Genomic DNA, 20,406 nt, shown 5'->3' on the forward strand with positions numbered 1-20,406 from the left:
GCTTTCCACGATCTTATCTAGTTAAGGGAGTATAATCTCAAGAAAGAGACCTAGTCTTTGACCCTTTTCATCATGGCAATGCTGCCTAGCTGTTTTAAAATCCATGGCCTAACTATTTCTTCTTACATCTTTTTGGGACAGGTATATTTGAAAGATACAGTAGACAGTTAAAAGTGTAATAAGCAGTAGTAATATTTATGACATACCCAATAATAAGTGAAGGAGAAGCTACATCCTCTTTTTCTTTCCATTAGGTGGTAGTGAGCTCCAAGGAAATCTGAAATTCCATATCCCAAGAAGAATCATATCAAACTGGTGCCAAGTTCAGTGCTCAGCACACAGTGGATTACTCCATAATTACTGTGAACCAGGCCAACTTTTGGTTCATTCAGAATCATCATAAGCCATAAAAAGATACATTATAAATCAGTGCCTGAATCAGTCAATGAATCCTGTATGTTTCCTTCAGTAGGACGTTGACTAAGACAGCCATCTGTCCATATATTTCACATAGTCTCTTAGCACCTGTGTAATATTTCTCTCTTGGCTGCTCCTGCTAAGTGTATAGTTCTTCAGAAGAATTATCCAGTCATTTTTGATTTGATAAAACAAGATTAGGGTAGGAAAAGAAGAATCAGGGCTAAATTTAATAGCTCTTTAATTCAAACTATATTATCACAATAATATAAGTCTCTTGACTATTTATATGGCTGAATAACACTTTTTACTATTATGGCGCATTGCTTCTGTTTTATTTCCTTCCTCATTTCATTCATTCATTAAGCATCTATTATATGCCAGGTACCGTTCAGCTGGACAGATACAGCTGAGAGTATTAGTCTCCATGTCCTAGGCTGTCTACTCACATGTGAATACCTTACCATAAGTAGGACATATGTATAACTTGTTGCTCACGAAGATTGCTGTGAGCTAGGCTCTGCAAGTTGGCTGGATGAGTTAGAGGTGAGATATATGGTTTACAGCAATAGATGTTGATTCTTCCCTTTTCAGCTTTGCCTTGATGTGACTTTCTTTCTTATCTAGCGGAGTACAATTGACAATTCTGCCAAGTTTTACAGTAACCCTTCTTAGAGATCCATGATTATCTCATCTCATTGAATGAGTGAACAAGAAAAAAAAGAGATTTCACTGATCGTTCTTCTATAGTTCATAACACTGAAAACCAGGTGATGATAGAGGTTGAAGAAAGGATTGAAAGGTTTTAGAAGGATCAAATGAAAGCAATTCTTAGCAAAGACAGTTCTTGAATGAAAGATTTAGAAACTTAGATTAATATTACCAAGAGTATGGGAGAAACAGAAATAAATCTTGAGCTTTGGTTAAGAGTTACAGAAGGAAATTAATGGAGAAAAGATAGAAATGAAGGCAGAAAAAAAAAGAGAGGAAAAGAAAGAAACTAGAATTGGCAAGAAGAAATGTAGAATTTGAAGAAGTTTCTGTTGTAACTGCTGTATAATGATTACAACAAAGATACAGATCTACACCAAGAACCTATAAATATTCAAGTGCAGTGAAAGTACTAATCAAGTTGGTAAATATTAATGGCCAAATAACAGTGTGTCACTAGCTTACTGCCATCCTAACCCATGTTATCTGAATAAAACTATATGAAAGTTACGTAAATGAAGCTGAAAAGGAAACTTGCTTCATGCTGGGATACAAATCTAAGAATGGTCCATATATAAGTTGCTGGAGAGAATGTTAGCTGTATCCAAAGCCCCCGTCCTCTTGTCCTTCTCTGGGAAAGAAATTTTATTCAGAGATAGGAATTGCCCCTTTTAGTCATGTGTCTTTTAAGGTTGTCTGACCTCTCAAATAAGGTACAAATGAGATTTCATGAGATAGGCTGAAATTACTGGAAGGGCTAAAAAGATTTGCTTTTGTTTGGTCTTTGGTAGCCTGCCGTTTTTGCTTTCCTCTGTCTAATGCTTTGAAATAAGGTCTGGAGATTGTGTCTTTATAGTGTCCAGAGAGCAATTCAAATTTGTCCTGTTGGGCTGACTTTTCCTTGGATCACAGACTTATAAATGTTGATTTTCCTATTGTTAAGTTGTCACCAGTTTTTAATGACTTCTGGATATAGGAGACTTTATATGTCAGTATTTGAAATGCCAATTTTTGTCAAACAAGGAGATAAATATAAATTAAAACATTTTTTTTTTCATCAAGGGGCAAATGAGTTCCCAGCCTAGCTTTAGCAGTCTATTTTGTAAAAGAAATTCCACAAATGTTTAAAATCCTGAAAAAAGTCCATTTGAGGAAGTAGTGCATTTTATATACGGGAAGGTTTGCCAAGTGAGTTAACCTCTAGTAACCGTTATCTTGCATATGTGTGTTTGTAAACTGAATCATAGGAAGATTGGAGCTTTTTAACAAAGGGGATGTTTTAGAGCTGGCATTGGAATTTGGCAATCTATACCTGCTTTGATTGTCTGCTTCTAGAGATGGGAAAGAGCTAATGGTTTATGGTTTTCACAGGGTGGAAGGTCCCTTGTAATAAATCTTTTTTGAATTTTGTTTTGTAGGGGGGTACGTTAAAAGCAGTAAAATCTTCCAAAGGAAAGAAGAAGAGAGAGAGCATAGAGGGGAAAGATGGCCGGAGGAGGAAAAGTGCTTCGGACTCTGGGTGTGACTCTGCATCAAAGAAATTAAAAGGAGACAGGGGTGAAGTAGACAGTAATGGGAGCGATGGAGGCGAGGCAAGCCGAGGGCCCTGGAAAGGAGGGAATGCCAGTGGAGAGCCAGGGCTGGATCAGAGAGCCAAGCAGCCACCGACTACATTTGTCCCCCAGATTAACCGCAACATTCGCTTTGCCACTTACACCAAAGAAAACGGCAGGACTCTGGTGGTGCAGGATGAGCCTGTAGGTGGGGACACACCTGTACCTTTCACTCCATATTCTACAGCCACAGGTCAGACACCTTTGGCCCCAGAGGTGGGTGGAACCGAAAACAAAGAGGCAGGAAAGACACTGGAACAAGTTGGCCAGGGCATGGTGGCTTCAGCAGCTGTGGTCACTACCGCCAGCTCCACCCCAACCACGGTGAGGATCTCAGACACTGGCCTTGCAGCAGGGACTGGGCCGGAAAAACAGAAAGGCAGCTGGTCGCAGGCCCCAGGAGAGGTGAGTTGTTTCAGGGGCAGATCTGCAAGATTTGGGTTCACCCTTTCACCCTACTTTGTTTCTTAACACATTAAAAAGCATTTCAAATGCCATAGGAAAGGAGTATTTCTAGGATGTGCTTAAATTGTATTATGAATAGTCCTTTACTGCTCATTGGGCAAATGTGTATATTTTAATAACTTTATCAGCTCTTAAAAGTCACCTGAACAATTGGGCTAATCGAAAATTTACTATACAACCCAATTTAATGAGTTGTTAAAATAAATCTGGTGGGGAATCTTTTTAATTCAGTTATCTATTTAATTCACATAGTGGTTGAGCCTCCACCAGGCCAGTGAGAGGCAAGGTTAATGAATTACAGTGTTGGTAACAGTGAACGCTATAATTAAGGCTATGTGAAAGCTACTATTACCAACCCCTATTTTCAGTTCATCATTTTCTATGACATTTTCCTTTGAGGCTGGGCTTCTTTCCATAATTTGATATGACCATGAAATTTTTTTCCCCCTAACTTAATCTTTTAAAGCCTTACCTGGAAAAATTGATGGAATTAATCACAGTAGTATCCAGTCTATGTTCTTTATCTGATAATGCATGTATTGTTGCTAAAATGGAACTTTTGTTAAATACAAGTTTACATCAAGTTGGCTGCCCACTCAAATATGAAGCAGTATAAAATCAGTTCTTATAGTTTTTTGACTTTTATCTTGATCACCAAAGTGTGATTTATGATGCTAGTCGTATTTTTTCAAAGTAGCTCTTAACTCAAGCTGGAATATGAAATACAAATAAAATACCAAATGATGTTTTAAATTATTTATAGGAAACTACTGTGTGCTAAGTACTGTATATTGTAAATAAAGAATTGAAAATCCCAGTTTGAAGGAGCTCACGTCCTAAAATGGAATCATTTTAAGTATAACAGTGCTGGATAAAACATGGCATACACATTTCATCTGACTTCTTCCATTCTCTAGAAAATGCAGTTTATTAATCTCTAGTGTGCAGGGATGGGAAAGGAGGCGAAAGAGGAGAAGGCTTGTAAATGCAAATTTCACGCTCTTCATGGTTTGTTCTCTGTTAGTTTACCAGCATTCCCAAGTGAACCAGGTCTTCACTATGTGTAAGTCATTATATTGCCCCAATCAGTTAAAATCAAATCCATGTCAAAGGCAATGTGGTTTGTAAATGGGGATTATAAAATAGACCAAATATTACATACTGTAAGAAGAGATTCCCCCTAAATGCTGTTGTTCTTGGAGTAGCAAATCTAAATAGATGAAATGTGGATTCAAAGGGCATTTTTCCAAATGGGTTTGAAAAGTTTAGTTACTTTGCTAATGTGTCAGCCTTGATATTCTCTTGGAATATGATTGAAAAGTACAGAAATGGATGTTTCCATTATGATGTCAAACCTGAAATAGGGACAGATTCTCCAGGAAACCCTTACCCTAAATATTAGGTTGAAATCAGTTTGTCATCACTTTTTTATAAGGAAAGGATTTGGAATTTTATTGTTTGAAGGAAAATGAAAGAACATCCAAATTATTTTTCATTCATGTGCGTATTTATTTTTAAAGAGTAACTTTAGTAGTGAAACCTGAGATCCTTATGCTCATTCTTTGCAGTCGTACAGGTGTCAAGGCTCCTGGCCAAATCCTGCCAGTGAAACAACAGCAGAACCTCAGTGCTATAGCTGTCTGTTCTCTTTTTTATTTGAAGGAGGTTTAAGTCAATGGTTGCTGGTTAGTGGGAAGGAAAGGAAGAAAGAATAATGAACTAAGTTTTTGTCTGTTAAATGCCCTGAAGCAGTCTCTGGAGCAAATGTCAGCTGGAGACTAGCCATAGGTGGCCTGCCTGGTTCTTCTGCCTCTTTGCCACCCTCTAAGAAAGTCATAAATGTAGATTCCTCTTGCATATTTAAAGAATACCTTAAAGTCACTATGAACTCATCTACAAAACAGAAACGGATTCACAGATGTAGTAAACAATCTTATGATTAATGGGGAAAGGAGGTGGGAAGGGATAAATTTGGGAGTTTGAGATTTACAAATGTTAGCCACTATATATAAAAACAGATTTTAAAAAATAGTTTCTTTTGTATAGCACAGGGAACTATGCTCACTATCTTGTAATAACCTTTAATGGAAAAAAATATGAAAACGAACATATGTATGTATATGCAAGACTGGGACATTATACTGTACACCAGGAATTGACACACTGTAATTGACTGTAGTTCAATAAAAAATTTTTTTGAATTTTTTAAATTAAAAAAATAAAAGAACAAAAATTTTAAAAAGAGCTGCCTACGATTGATAACAACAACAACAAAAAAATAGATTTTCTAAAAAAGTTTCTGCTGTATAGCACAGGGAACTATGTTCAATATCTTGTAATAACCTTTAATGAAAAAAATATGAAAATGAATATGTGTATGTATATGCATGACTGGGACATTGTGCTGTACACCAGAAATGGACACATTGTAACTGATGGTACTTCAGTAATAAATAAATAAATACATACATACATACATACATACATACATACATACATACATACATAAAATGCCTTAGATAAACTGAAACTCCCTTCCCCCCCTTTTTTTAACAATAGCCCTTTCATTTATTTGGCATAAATTTTTTTAAATTGTAAAGTAACGCATAACATAAAATTTACCATTTTAAACATTTGAAGTTACAGTACCTTGGCATTTATACTATATATCCACAGTGTTGTGCAACCATCACCACTATCTAGTTACAGAAATTTTCATCACCCCGAAAAGAAACTCCATATCCATCTTAAGCAGTCTTGGCATAATTTTTATTTCCAATATTTTAAAGTGGTTGTAAGTATCACATAAGGGCTTGTACCTACCTATGGATGTTTCTCTGTATACGTATAGGGGTATGTGATATACCACATGAAAGTGATCCTACCCTTCTTTACATACACATCCTTTATTCAAATGCAGAAGTTAACATTTTTAAGGTTAAAAGAAGAAAGTGTTTTTTCATTCTCCAATTTGTTATGCTGAATGCTTTTGTTTGGTGGGTATATCAGTATCTACTCTTTTGCACTTTGGAGACTTGTTAGATTCCTAATGATAAGAAAAGAGTTCAGTAACCAGTGTACCTTGTTTAACTTAGCACCTTTAGGTCTAACTTTAATTGAAACAGATAACTTTTAGGTTGATTTGGACCTATAAGTAGATGGCCAAATTCCGAAAGGGTCCAACTTGGCGAGTTTCAGACTGATAAAGAAAATACTTTTCCTTAATGTACAGTAGGCTTGTCTTGGAGTTGAAGTCACTTCTGTAAGATGGACAATTTGCAGTGGCTTAAATAAATCAAAACTTAATCCATAGCCCCTCAAATCACTGAGGTAGATTTGTAACTAGTGATACTTCACTATTTCAAAGTAAAAGCTAATGTCTGTTCGGGAACCCTTTTCTGCAGATTCTGGCAAAGTCTTCATTTCTAAATAGATACTTAGAAGCCTACACAGCCTCCTAGTGCTCTCACAACCAATTGGCTAACAACCAAGGGAGTGGTAATATGTCATTCATCCTGCCATCTCTAGCTCATCTTGCTAAAGATTCCCTCTGTTTGGTCTGTTTTCTTCCCTCATGCATGAAATAATAGTTAAAAGAGCAGTTTTCCTTGAATTATAGGAGAGAAAAGTTGATTGACCCATAAGAAATGTTGGCCTAGGTCCAAGAAGGATGTCATAAGGTTGTCAGGAGAAGCTAGCATCACTAACTCAGACTATCTTCTTTTCAGAATTCAAGAAATTCTGTTCTGGCCTCTTCTGGATTTGGAGCATCTCTCCTGAGTTCATCACAAACTTTGACTTTTGGAAGTGGAAGGAGCCAGTCCAATGGAGTTCTAGTCACAGAGAACAAACCTTTGGGCTTCTCTTTTGGCTGTAGCTCTGCACCAGAGTCTCAGAAAGACTCTGATCTCTCAAAAAACTTGTTTTTTCAATGCATGTCCCAAACTTTACCCACCAGTAACTACTTCACTACCGTTTCAGAGGGTTTGGCTGATGATTCCTCCAGTCGAGACTCATTCAAACAAAGCCTTGAGAGCCTATGTAAAGGAAGATCTGCTCTTGGAGCAGACGCTAAATCAGGCTCTAAGGTTGGCAGCTCTGTGGACCGGAAAGTGCCTGCAGAGTCCATGCCCACCCTCACGCCAGCCTTCCCACGGAGCCTCCTAAATGCCCGCACCCCAGACAGTCATGAAAATCTATTTTTACAGCCCCCTAAACTGTCCCGAGAAGAGCCTTCTAACCCTTTCTTGGCATTTGTGGAGAAAGTTGAACATAGTCCTTTCAGCAGCTTTGCATCTCAGGCATCAGGTAGCGCTTCCTCTGCTACCACTGTCACCTCCAAGGCAGCACCCAGCTGGCCCGAGTCTCACTCCTCTACAGATTCGGCATGTTTAGCAAAGAAGAAAACCCTCTTTATCACAACTGACTCCTCCAAACTGGTGTCTGGTGTTCTGGGCTCAGCTCTTACCACTGGGGGACCGAGCCTCTCTGCCATGGGAAATGGCCGCTCCAGTTCACCCACCAGCGGCCTCACCCAGCCCATTGAGATGCCTACTCTCTCCTCCAGCCCCACAGAGGAGAGGCCAACTGTGGGGCCTGGGCAGCAGGACAATCCTCTCCTCAAAACCTTTAGTAACGTCTTTGGCAGGCACTCAGGCAGCTTTCTGTCCTCCCCAGCAGATTTTTCACAGGAGAACAAAGCCCCTTTTGAAGCTGTGAAAAGGTTCTCACTGGATGAGCGAAGCTTGGCTTGCAGACAGGACTCGGACTCCAGTACCAATAGTGACCTGTCAGATTTGAGCGACTCGGAGGAGCAGCTGCAAGCCAAGACTGGCCTGAAGGGGATTCCAGAGCACCTGATGGGGAAGCTGGGCCCCAATGGGGAGCGCAGTGCTGAGCTGTTGCTGGGCAAAGGCAAAGGAAAGCAGGCCCCCAAGGGCCGGCCTCGGACTGCCCCCCTGAAAGGTGATCCTGCTGGGGTTATACATGGGCTTGACTCTGGCACTAGCCTTTCATGCCTGTTGTGCTCTTGGACAGTAGAGGCCCTCTCTTTGATGGAAAGTTCTATAATCTCATAGAATTCCATAGCTAAAAGGGCCCAGTAGTGGTCTCTTATCAGACCCAGTTTGGGACAGGATTGATCTAAACCAGCACTATAAGAGGGGCCTCTCTCCTGTATAAAGATAATCCCAGAAAGGAAGATCCTTGATCTTCCTTGATAGTCCATTATTTTCAGTCATGAACTCTTTCTTTATGTATTTCTCTTCCGTTTGGCCCTTCCTCTTTAATTTACTTTACGGGGGTTACTCACTACTAGTCTTCATTCTCACATAGAAGCCTTTCATAGACTTGATGAAGCAAAGAGAACCACCCCTCATATATATATCTCACATATGTAAGGTTTTTACATCTCTTCCAAAAGTCATTAAGTCCTGTGGTGTGAGGTTATTGTCCCAAGTTGTATAAGGGCAAGTGTCTAAGAATCTGATGGTAAAAGTCACTATTCTTGTTAGGATTTGGTATCCCATTGGAGCCCCCAGAGGGGCTGGTGGCAAGTGGCTACCTTCTGCCATTTTGGGGTTTTCTTACCCATGCCCAGAGTTGTTTTGTTATCATGTGGGTACTTACCACAAATCCTCCATGGTCCTTAGCTCCTAGTTGAAGCCGATTTGTTCCCTCTACTCCCTTTCTGTCAAGGATGGACCTGGTGGGCACATGCCCATACAGTGCAAGGAAAAGTGACTTAGGTCAGGATAAGTATCTGTCTGCAAGAGGATTATGCTATTGAGTTTCATTTATACCTTTCATAACCAACCATTTCTCTCCCTCCCTTGCATACAGTTGGCCAGTCAGTGCTGAAAGACGTGAGCAAAGTGAAGAAGCTGAAGCAGTCCGGAGAGCCCTTCCTGCAGGATGGGTCTTGCATCAAGTGTAGCCCCTCACCTGCACAAGTGTCGTGAGTGTCGCCTGGAGCGGTATCGGAAGTTTAAAGAACAGGAGCAAGATGATTCCACTGTAGCCTGCCGCTTCTTTCACTTCCGGAGGTAACCAAACTCCTCTCTTTTTCTCCTTTCCAGTTTTATTAGTGATGTCTAATTCCCGCTCTTCCTCTGAATCAGTAAACATCTCTCACCATCTTTTCCTTATTTTCCTGAACTCCACTGCTCTCAAGAGTCTGTGCTAAGACTCTGCCATGAGTATCTACTTAGTTGTTTGGATTGTGAAATGATATGTGACTTTGTCCTTAGAGAATTGAGATTGAGCAGTCTCAACTACTACCCCCGAGCTGCACTGAGTTATTCCTAACTTGGGTTCCATTTGAAACCAGCGATGTGAGCAGAAGGACACCACTCTCTATTATGGGTGTACCCGACCACTTACTCCTCTTCAGTGCTAGAGTAACTTGAGTCCCCTAGAGAGAAGGGGAAGTAAGATTAGGAGATAATGTGAAGTGACTTTGAAATAGAGATAAGTGGTGAAAATCCTAGAAATATCCTTTGCTTTTTAACAAACAGCAGCTGTTTAGTTACTTTTATTCTGCTTGATCAGCTTAGAAAAGGAATTTCTTCTAAACAATCTTTCAAGAGTTTTTAATTTTTTAAATAAAGAAATCCAAGTGGTTTATCCATGTAGTGTGGATTCACTTATTCAGCAGATGTTTATTGAGCTCTCAGTGTGTGCCAGCCATTGTTGTGAGCATTGAGGATTAAGCAGTACACAAAGCCATCAAATTCTAGCCCTTAGGAGGTTTGTTGGGGATGCAGATAGTAAATAAGAAAAAAAAAGTCAATATATGGCACTAAGAGAAAGATAAAGAAGAGAAAGAGAATTGAAGTGTGGGGAGGCTAGAGAGACTATAGTTTAAATAGAATGATTTGAGAAAGTGAGATTTGAGTAAGGAACTGAAGGAGTTAAGGGAGTGAGCCATGCATTTTTCTGGGAGACAAGTATTCCAGACAGAGGATACAGCAAGAGCAACTGTTCTGAGTCTGGAATGTGTTCATGGAGCTAGGGTGGGTAAAAGAGACTAAGCAAATGGAGAGGAAAAGAATTGTGTTCAAAGAGTTAATGGTAGGTCAAGAGTTTAAAGGGCTACTCTTAAGAGCCTTGACATTTATGCTGAATAAGCAAGCAGTCACTGGCAGTTTTGAGCTGATGAGTGACACTGGTAAGTGTTCTAAGGATCACTGTGATTACCTTCTTGAGATTAGATTATATTGAAGCAAAAGCAAGGAGAGATTAGTAGACTGTTGGCATTATCCAGGTGAGAAATTATGGTGGCTTTAGTATAGGGAGGTATTGATAGAGGTGATGAGAAGTGGTTGAAGGGTGAATTTTGAAGTTAGGGTTACTTGATTTTCTGATGGATTAGATGAGAGGTATGAAAGAAAAGGAATCAAAGATGATTCTATGGCTTCTGGCCTAAAACCTGAGAGAATGGAATTGCCATTTACTGGTAAGGAGATTTCTCAGGGAAATGCAGGTTTGGGGAGGAAAAAAATGGGGAATTTTAATATAGGCGTGTAAAATTAGAGATGCCTATTATATTTCCTAATAGAGATGTTGAAAGGGCAGCTCTAGAATTGAAGGAAGAAGTCCAGGCTGGTGATAAAAATGTAGATGTCACTAGTTATTTAAAGCTCTGAGTCTAATTAAGATCACTTGAGGAGTCAGAGTCTAGGTAAAGAAGAGAAGTGGCCCAAGAACTGAGTTCGGAAGCTCTCCAGCATTTAGAGATGGGAAAGATGAGGAGTAACTAGTAAAGGAGGCTGAGAAAGAGTACCCAGTGAGGTATCCTGGAAGACAACTGAAGGAAGTGTTCCCAGCAAGGAATAATGAACTGTAGCAAATGCTGCAGTTGGATTGAGTCAGATAAGGACTGAAAATGACCACTGGATTTCACTAGGGGGAGTGGCCTTGTCAGAAACAGTTTTGGTAGATTGGTGGAGGAAAGCCTGATTGATGTGGATTAAGAGAAAATAAAATGGAAAAGAACTGGTGACTGAAAGTACAGACAACTCTTAAGAAACTTTTCTTCTTAAACACAGATACATGGAGGTAGGTGTGGGTGGGATTAAGAGGATTTTTGAGACAGCAAGTTGAACCACTGGGAATAATTTGGAAGAGAGGAAAATAGATGAGGTAGAAGAGAAAACTAGTGGAGAGATGCCTGTGCAAGAGGATAGGATGTGGAGCATAGGTGGAGAGATTGGTCTTCACTAGGACCTAGTTCATTCATAGTAGCAGAAAATAAGATGGAGTACAGTTGCAGGAAGGCGTGGTAGTGTGGTGGTGGGAGCTGGTTGGAATTCTCTTCTGGCTCCTTGGGGAATTTGTTCAGTGGAATACCTAGCAAGGTCCTCATGGGGAAAATAATTGGAGGTTTGAAAAGAAAGGAGAAGATATTAAATAGGCATCTAGGAGAGGAAGCACACCAGGAAACTGTTGTGACTGCCAGGCAATATCAAGGGTTCACCTGACATAAATAGATATGAACTTCAAGTGTGACACTAAGCACAGCTCTGTATTTTTCCTCTGGTCATGTTCAGTGGTGTGGGTGCTGGTGTCGAACAAGTGGTTGGATAAACTGATAGGCATTTCTGCGGATAGCTTTTTAGAGAACCCAGACCTACTAGTTGTTAACAAGCCTTCCTGTTGGTGCAGACAGTGCATACTGTGTTGGTCAAATATGGCAAAAATTCTTAACCTGATTCCTGTTAAGTGTCTGTTAATTTCTTTTAGGTCCTAGGATTTTAAGTGTGTGTTGGTTTGCATGGCTACTGTTGTTTACCATGTATTTGACTGTGTACCTTCCTGTCTCAGGTTGATCTTCACTCGAAAGGGGGTACTCCGTGTGGAGGGGTTTCTAAGTCCCCAGCAAAGTGACCCTGATGCCATGAACCTGTGGATTCCCTCTTCCTCCTTAGCAGAAGGAATAGACCTAGAAACCTCAAAATACATTCTGGCCAATGTTGGGGACCAGTTCTGCCAGCTTGTGATGTCGGAGAAGGAGGCCATGATGATGGTGGAGCCACACCGTAAGGCACCCTCTTACTCATCTTCTAGGCAACTCTAGTTGGAAACTCATTTTCTTTTGCTTAAAGGGAGGTGTGGAAGGAGTGGCAGATGGCATTTTCTATGGATAAATTAAGACTGATAAGACTTCTTTTTGTAGCAAACTAAGTGGCTGAAGCCATACCTATATCCAGCCGTCCTCATTCTTTTAGTCTTTGGCAGTTGACAGACTAAAAATTCCTTCCTTGATTGCCTTTCATTTTTGTAGTATAGTTGTCATAATTTATATTTTGATCCCTATTTGGGTTTGATTTACAGAATATTTTCAGTTTGCTTTGAACTAATTTTTATTAGTAAGCTGTACTTTATGATTTGTGAATAGATGAAGTGCTACTGATTGCCGTGTTTCACACCTAGCACCCACGATATTTAGACATTTTTGATATTTTCATGTTTGTGAGATATTGTACGCTATTTCTAGACCAAGGAATATTATACTATGAAATTATGCCCTGTATTTTAAGAATCTTCTTATTCCAAACTCCCCCAAATTGAAAATTTTATGGTATCTTCAGTGACAGCATGTGGCATTCATGCTCATAGTCACTTGTTCAGAAATATTAGAAATTCCCTGTATTTTGTATCTCTTAAAATTACAGAAAAACAAACCTCATGAATCTTTGAGTTTTATTGCTGGACAAAATGCTTAAGTAAGAATCAGTGGATCTGGGATCTTTTGCTATTATTCAGGATGGCCAGTGCCAACATATTCCTCTTCCTTTTTCCACCAGAGAAAGTGGCATGGAAGCGAGCAGTGCGTGGTGTACGGGAGATGTGTGATGTATGTGAAACAACTCTGTTCAACATCCATTGGGTTTGTCGCAAATGTGGATTTGGGGTCTGCCTTGACTGTTACAGGCTCAGGAAAAGCCGACCACGCAGTGGTGAGCAAATATTGTCCTGTGTATTTCTGAAGGTAAACTCTCAGTGGAGGTGTGGGACTTGGAAATTGAAGCAAAAATGGGTTTGTGCCCCTTCTTTAGCTATTGAGCTTTATTTATATTTTGTCATATATTCCAATACTCCAGCCTAACTGGGAAGACTAAAACAAGCCACGAAGGATTATTCTTCATCTTGTCTTGTTTTGTTTTTTTGCTAACATACTTAGTGAGATGTAATTCATATGCCGTGAAATTCACCCCTTTAAAGTGTACAGTTTAAAGGTTTTTAGTATATTCTCAAGATTACATAGTCATCATCACTATGTAATTTCATTTTCATTACTACAAAAACAAACCTCACTCCCCATTCCTGCCTTTCCTTAGGCTTTGGTAACCACTAATCTACTTACTGTCTCTGTAGATTTGCCTATTCTGTATGTGTTGTGTAAATGGAATCATATGATATTTGGCCTTCTGTGACTGGCCTTTTTCACTTAGCATACTATTTTAAAGTTTCATCCATGTTATAACACATAATTCATTCCTTTGTATTGCCAAATAATATTCCATTGTATGGATATACTACATTTTTTTTTTATCCATTCATCAGTTGATGGACATTTGGGTTGTTTCTACTTTGGGCCATTATGAATAGTACCACTAGGAACATTTGTGTACAAGTTTTTGTGTGAACATATGTTTTCAGTTTTTTGAGGATATACCTAGTAGTAGAATTGATGGGGCATGTGGCAGTTCTGTGTTTAACCCTTTCAGGCACCATCAAACTGTATTCCAAAGTGGCTGCACCATTTTATAATCCCACCAGTGATGTATGAGGATTCCACTTTTTCTACATCCTTGCCAGCGCTTGTTATTATCTGTCTTTTTGATTATAGTCATCAAACTGGCTATTGAAGTAGTATGGCGTTGTGTGGTTTTGATTTGCATTTCCAAGATGACTAATGATGTTGAGCATCTTTTCATGTGCTTATTGGCCATATGTTTACCTTCTTTGGAGAAATGTCTATTCAAATCCTTTGCTTCACTTTGTTCTTACTGTATTATATTACATGCCAAGATTCCTCCTTGAGCCTTGACTTCCTCATTCTTCCCTCTTCTGAGATACAGTGTAACCATTGTAATATAATGATTTAGAGCTTAGGCTACTGGGATCTGAATCCTACTTCCATATCTTATTATACCATCTGTGGTAACTTGGGCTAGTTTCTTAAGCCCTCAGACCCTCAGTTTCATTGTCTATAAAGCAAAGATAATGTGAGTACTTCTGTCACAACATTGTTGTGGGATTAAATGAGATATATGTAAAATGGTTAGCACAGGGCCTGACATCCACTAGGTACTACATGTTATGTAGTTATTAGATCTTCCATTTTTGCCTGTGAAAGATGAGCTTTTATGCAAATTGCCCTCCTGCCATAAACAACTAGAAAACCAGACAAAGTATGTGAAACCACAGTTTCAGATATTGGATAACAGGTAGCATGAGTCTGTGAACCCTAAGAAATGGAAAGAAACAAGGTGAATCGTACCATTGTCCCAGTTTACTCCCTGGAGGCAGTTTCTAGTTTTTAGCACAAGGAAAGACAACTAACATAGAGTTTGGCTGTTTCACTGAGTTTAGGCAGAGATCAGAATCTAAGAAGAGTGAGGCAATGTACTGAAGAAGTCAGAGCTGCACAGAGAGAACACCAGAGATCTGCAGAGAAATCACCTGTTTTTTGATTATGTATAGATCTGCACATGCATGAGACAAAGTTGTCCTCAAGGCAATCAACTGAATGGTATACTGAACTCACAGCTTCTATTCCCATCAGCCACAGTGGAGAAACACTGGGTAGAATCCAAAAGAGTCACACCTTTAGTAGTGAGACTAATGTAGTCCCAGAATAAAGGCTGCTCTGGAACCACCATAAAGAGTGTAAAGCAAGCTCAGAAGGATCAAACTGATCTACAAGTTGCTTAGTTATACACCAGACTAAAACCAAACACTCTTTAGCATGTTGATCACCACATCCACAAATATGGGGGATGATTGTGCTTCCTCAGGGGCACCTGATCCACAATCAGCAATCAATGTGTTAAAAGACTACAAGAAAATCCAGTGCTCTGAAACATCAAAATTACAAAGCTCTGCATTCAATGAAGAATGATAAGGTATACAAAAGCAGAATAATATGACCAGTAATCTGGGGGGAAAAACCAACCCAACTGATAGAAAAATCCAGAAATGACAGAGGTGATGGAACTATTATAAAAGGACCTTAAAACAGCTATTATAAATCTTTTAAATATGCTTGAGGACACAAAGGAAATGACGAGGAGAAAAATAGATATTTTTATTCTAAAAGACCCAAATGAAGCTTCTAAAGATGAAAAATATCTCCCCCACAAAATTATACTAGGTGGGATTAGTAGTGGATTAGACACTGCAGAAGAAACAGTGAACTTGAAGACAGCAATAGAAACTATCCAGAACTAAGCCCAGAGAGAAGAAAGAAAGTTGAAGAGTGCCTTGTTGAGCTATAGGATGTATTGGGCAGTCTAACAAACATATAATTGGAATTCCAGAAAGAGAAAGGGCAGGAGGGCAGACACAGAAAAAAATTTGAACAAATAAATCCAAAAAACTTCCAAATTTGATGAAAAAAAACTATTAAACCACAAACCCAACAATAATCTGCAAAGAGAAGAAACATTAAGAAAACCACACCAAAATGCATCATAATCAACTTACTGAAAAACAGTGATAAAAAGAAAATCTGAAAAGCACCAAAGGAAAAAAGGTACATTATGTACAAAATAACAGAGATAAGAGTGATCAGAAAACCTATATACCAGAGACAGTGGAACAGCATCTTGAAGTGCTGAAAATAAACCCATTAACCTAGAAATCAACCTAGTGAAAATATCTCTCAAGAGTGAACTAGTTTTTCAGACCAAGAAAAGCTGATAGAATTCATCACCAGCAGATACACGCTATAAAGTTAAAGGCAGTTATTCAGGCAGAAGAAAATATGCTACGGAAATTTGGATTTACACAAAGAAGTGAAGAACATTCTACATGGTAAATATGTGGATACATATAAAGGACAATTTTTTGTTATTTTTTACATTTTTAAAAATTTTTATACAATTTTTAAGGTTACTTTCCATTTACAGTTATTACAAAATTTGGCTGTATTTTCCATGTTGTACAGTACATCCTTGACCCTATCTTATACCCAATGGTTTGTACCTCTGACTCCCCAGCCACTATATTTCACCCCCCCACCCACTGGTAACCACTGTTCTCTGTATTTGTGAGTCTGCTTCTTTTCTGTTATATTCACTCATTTGTGCTGGTATTGTTTGTTTCTTGAGTGGGGCGTAACTAGATTTCTTCATTGATTTCAGCTTGGAGGAGGAGGAGGTACCAGGGATTGAACCCGGGACCTCTGGGGTATTGAGCATGCGCTCTACGTGTTGAGCTATACCTTTCCCCCTATATTCACTAATTTGTTATATTTTTTAGATTCCATGCGGTGATATCATACAGTGTTTGTCTTTCTCTGTCTGACTAATTTCACTTAACATGAATGCCCTCCAACTCCATTCATGTTGCTGCACATGGCAAAATTTTGTCCTTTTTTTATGGCTGAGTAGAATTCCATTGTATATATATGCCACATCTTCTTTAGTCATTCATCTATTGATGGACACTTAGGTTGCTTCCATATCTTGGCAGTTGTAAAAATGCTGCTATGAACACTGGGGTGCATCTATCTTTTCAAATTAGTGTTTTTGGTTTTTTCAGATGTATACTCAAGAGTGGAGTTGCGAGGTCATACAGTTCTATTTTTAGTGTTTTGAGAAACCTACATGCTATTCTCTTCAGTGGCTGCACCAATTTACATTTCCACAAACAGTGTATGAGAGTTCCCTTTTCTCCACATCCTTGCCAACATTTGTTATTTCATTTTTCTCTTATTTTTAATCTTTTGAAAAGGTAATTGTTTAAAGCAAAAGTAGTGATGATGTATTACGGGGTTTATAATGTATGTAAAACTAAAATTTGTACTAATGGCACAAAGGAAAGGAGGGGGAAATGAAAATATTTTGTTAAGGATCTTAGACTATTTGTGAAGTGGTATAGTATTTGAAGATAGACTGTGATAAGTTAAAGATACTACTAACCCTAGAGCAAACACTGAAAAATTAAGAGAAATAGCTAATAAGCCAAAAGTGGAAATGAAATCATATTATTAAAAATATTCAGCTAATTCAAAAGAATGAGGAAAAATGAAACCAAAAAAATAAAATGGTACAAATAAACAGATACACAGTATATCTTGTATTCAAATTTCTTGTGGTGGGTAGCACAAGTACCAAAAAAGAAGTCTAAAAAGATTCTTTTGGGGGGGGCGATAAAGAAAAGTTAAAAAACACTAAACTAGGTATATAGATAGAAACATCTTACATAATGTGAAAGATTGAACTTTTCCACTTGAAATAAGGAGTAGAGGAAGAAGGTCGCCTCTTCACAACTTCTTTTAAACATTGAACTGAAGTTATTAGGCAGCATGAAGAAATAAAAGACAAGGAAGAGCATTTATTTTTTTAAAGGCATATAGATTGGAAAGAGTAGTTTTATTCTCAGATGACTTAATCATTTATGTAGAAAATCCCAAGAAATTGACAGTAAAGCTACCAAAACTAGTAAATAAGTTTAGCAAGATTGCAGGACACAAAGTCAACATAACAGAATTCAGTTCTATTTTGCTGTCAGTGAACAATTAGGGAAAAATTTAGCCAATATGTAAAAGACATATATTCTGAAGACTATAGCATATTGCTAAGAGAAATTAAAGACCAAATAAATAAATGGAGATATGTACCATATTCATGGATAGAAGACTGAATATTAAGATGTCAGTTCTTCCAAATTGATCTGCAGTTAAATGCAATTACAATCCGAATCCCAATAGGCCTTTTTATAGAAATTGACAAGCTGTTTCTAAAATTTATATGAAATACAAAAGACCTAGCTTAACCAAAACAATTTTGAAAAAGAATGAAGCTGGAGGATTTATACTACTTCATTTTAAGACTTTCTATAAAGCTACAGTAATCAAGACACTATGGACAGAATGGATCCTAGAAGTAAACCCACTCATAAACAGTTAACTGATTAGTTGACAAAAGTGCCAAGATAAGATAATTAAATGGGGAAATATAGTCCTTTCAGCAAATGGTACTGGAATTATTGTATATCCATATTCAAATAAATCAAATGAACTTCTGTTTTTATTCATATTATAAACAAGTAACTCTAGTAAATCATAGACCTAAACATAAAAATTAAAACTCTAACCCTCTAGAAAAAAATTAGAAGATCTTTGTGTCCTTGGGTTAGATAAATATTTCTTAGATAAGACACAAAAAGCAAAAGAAATCAGATTTGAAAACTGCTTTTCAGAAGATATTAGGTAAATGAAAAGACAAGCCACAGACTGGGAGAAAGATTTGCTGATCACATATTTGCTGAAGGACTTACATCCATAATAAACACCTCTTAAACTCAATAACAAGACAGATGACCAAGTTTTTAAATAGGCAAAATATTTGAACAGGTACTTCATTAAAGAAGGTAGGTCAATGGAAAATAAACAGATGGGAGAAAACTGTCATTACTCACGACTATCCTCACAACCACTGTCCTCACTAGGATAGCTAAAATTTTTAAAACTGACAGTACCAAGTGTTGTCAAGGGCATGGAGCAACTAAAACTTATTAATCATTGCTGGTAGGAATGCAGATTGGTACCATCACTTTGGAAAACAGTATGGCCATTTCTTATAAATGTAAACATAAACTTACCATATAACCCACCATCCCATTTCTAGGTATTTACAAAAGAAATGAAAACATGTCCACACAAAGGCTTGTACTTGAACGTTTGTAGCAGCTTTATCATAATAGGCAATAATTGGACAGACTTATAGACACAGAATACAAACTTGTGGTTGCCAGAGGGGAGGTGGGTGGGAAGGGACAGACTGGGAGTTCAAAATTTGTAGATACTGACAGGCATATGTAGAACAGATAAACAAGATTATACTGTATAGCACAGGGAAATATATGCAATATCTTGTGGTAGCTCACAGTAAAAAAGAATATGACAACGAATATATATATGTTCATATATAACTGAAAAATTGTGCTCTACACTGGAAATTGACACAATGTTGTAAACTGACTATAACTCAATAAAAAAAAAAGTTTAAAAAAATAGCCAATAATTGGAAATAGTCCAACCATTCACTACCTGATGAATGGGTGAACAAAATGTGGTACATCTATAATATGGAATAGCTCTCAGCCATAAAAAGGAATGAATTACTGATAATGCAATAATATGGATAAATCTCAAAATCATTATGCTAAATCAGAAAAGCCCACACAAGTGACATACTATAATGCTTCCAATTATATGAAATTCTAGAAAACGCAGTACTTAAGTATTAGAAAGTTTATCATTGGTGGCCAGGGTTTGAAGAAAAGATATTGACTGCAAAGGGCTGAAGGGAACTTCAGGTGGGGGGTGGAAATGTTCAATGTCATGATTGTGATAATGTTCTACAACTCCATTTGTCGAAATTCACTGAAGTGTACACTTTTAAATTGTTGGATTAATTTTATGTGAATTATACCTCAGTGAAGCAGCATTTTTAAGTGTTAGCTGTTATCTTCTTTGACCCATGAGAAAATTGGCCTTTAGAGTCTGAAACTATGACTCAGTGAGGATACATCTCTTGTGACCCTTATAAAATAAGTGAAGTCATTTCATTCCTGTTTTAGAGACAGAAGAGATGGGTGATGAAGAAGTTTTCTCCTGGTTGAAGTGTGCAAAGGGGCAGTCCCATGAACCAGAGAATCTTATGCCCACACAGATCATCCCTGGCACAGGTAAGGGAATTACTTTTTTTAGATTTGTTCGGGTGGTATGTTTTTAATTGAGCTATAATTTACCATAAAATTTGGTGAAATGGTTTATCTCAGCCTGACTTTTTTTAAGCCTCACCAGATTTCTCTGAGAATTTGAATCTTTAGAAATGTTAGATTGTATGCAGCTAGTGCACACACTTTGCCTCACCTTTCTAGTGGAAGAGGTTGGTTGCTTTTCAGATGTCATTTTACATTCCTATAGTTGGCAGAATAGAAAAAGCCAGTCCCCTCACTTCTA

The 20,406-nt window shown here is 38.1% G+C and overlaps 1 protein-coding gene across 1 annotated transcript in view; it reads left to right on the forward strand.

Annotated features, from left to right (window-relative positions):
* KDM3B (lysine demethylase 3B) overlaps positions 1 to 20,406 on the forward strand; it is a 59,484-nt gene that overhangs the window by 24,499 nt on the left and 14,579 nt on the right. The window contains 7 exon segments of the mRNA XM_032476833.1: positions 2,547 to 3,146; positions 6,935 to 8,171; positions 9,048 to 9,133; positions 9,135 to 9,250; positions 12,030 to 12,244; positions 13,013 to 13,165; positions 20,022 to 20,129. Coding sequence (XP_032332724.1) covers positions 2,547 to 3,146; positions 6,935 to 8,171; positions 9,048 to 9,133; positions 9,135 to 9,250; positions 12,030 to 12,244; positions 13,013 to 13,165; positions 20,022 to 20,129 — 2,515 coding nt within the window.

The sequence above is a fragment of the Camelus ferus genome, chromosome 3, assembly GCF_009834535.1.
Source record: "Camelus ferus isolate YT-003-E chromosome 3, BCGSAC_Cfer_1.0, whole genome shotgun sequence".
Lineage (NCBI taxonomy): Eukaryota > Metazoa > Chordata > Mammalia > Artiodactyla > Camelidae > Camelus > Camelus ferus.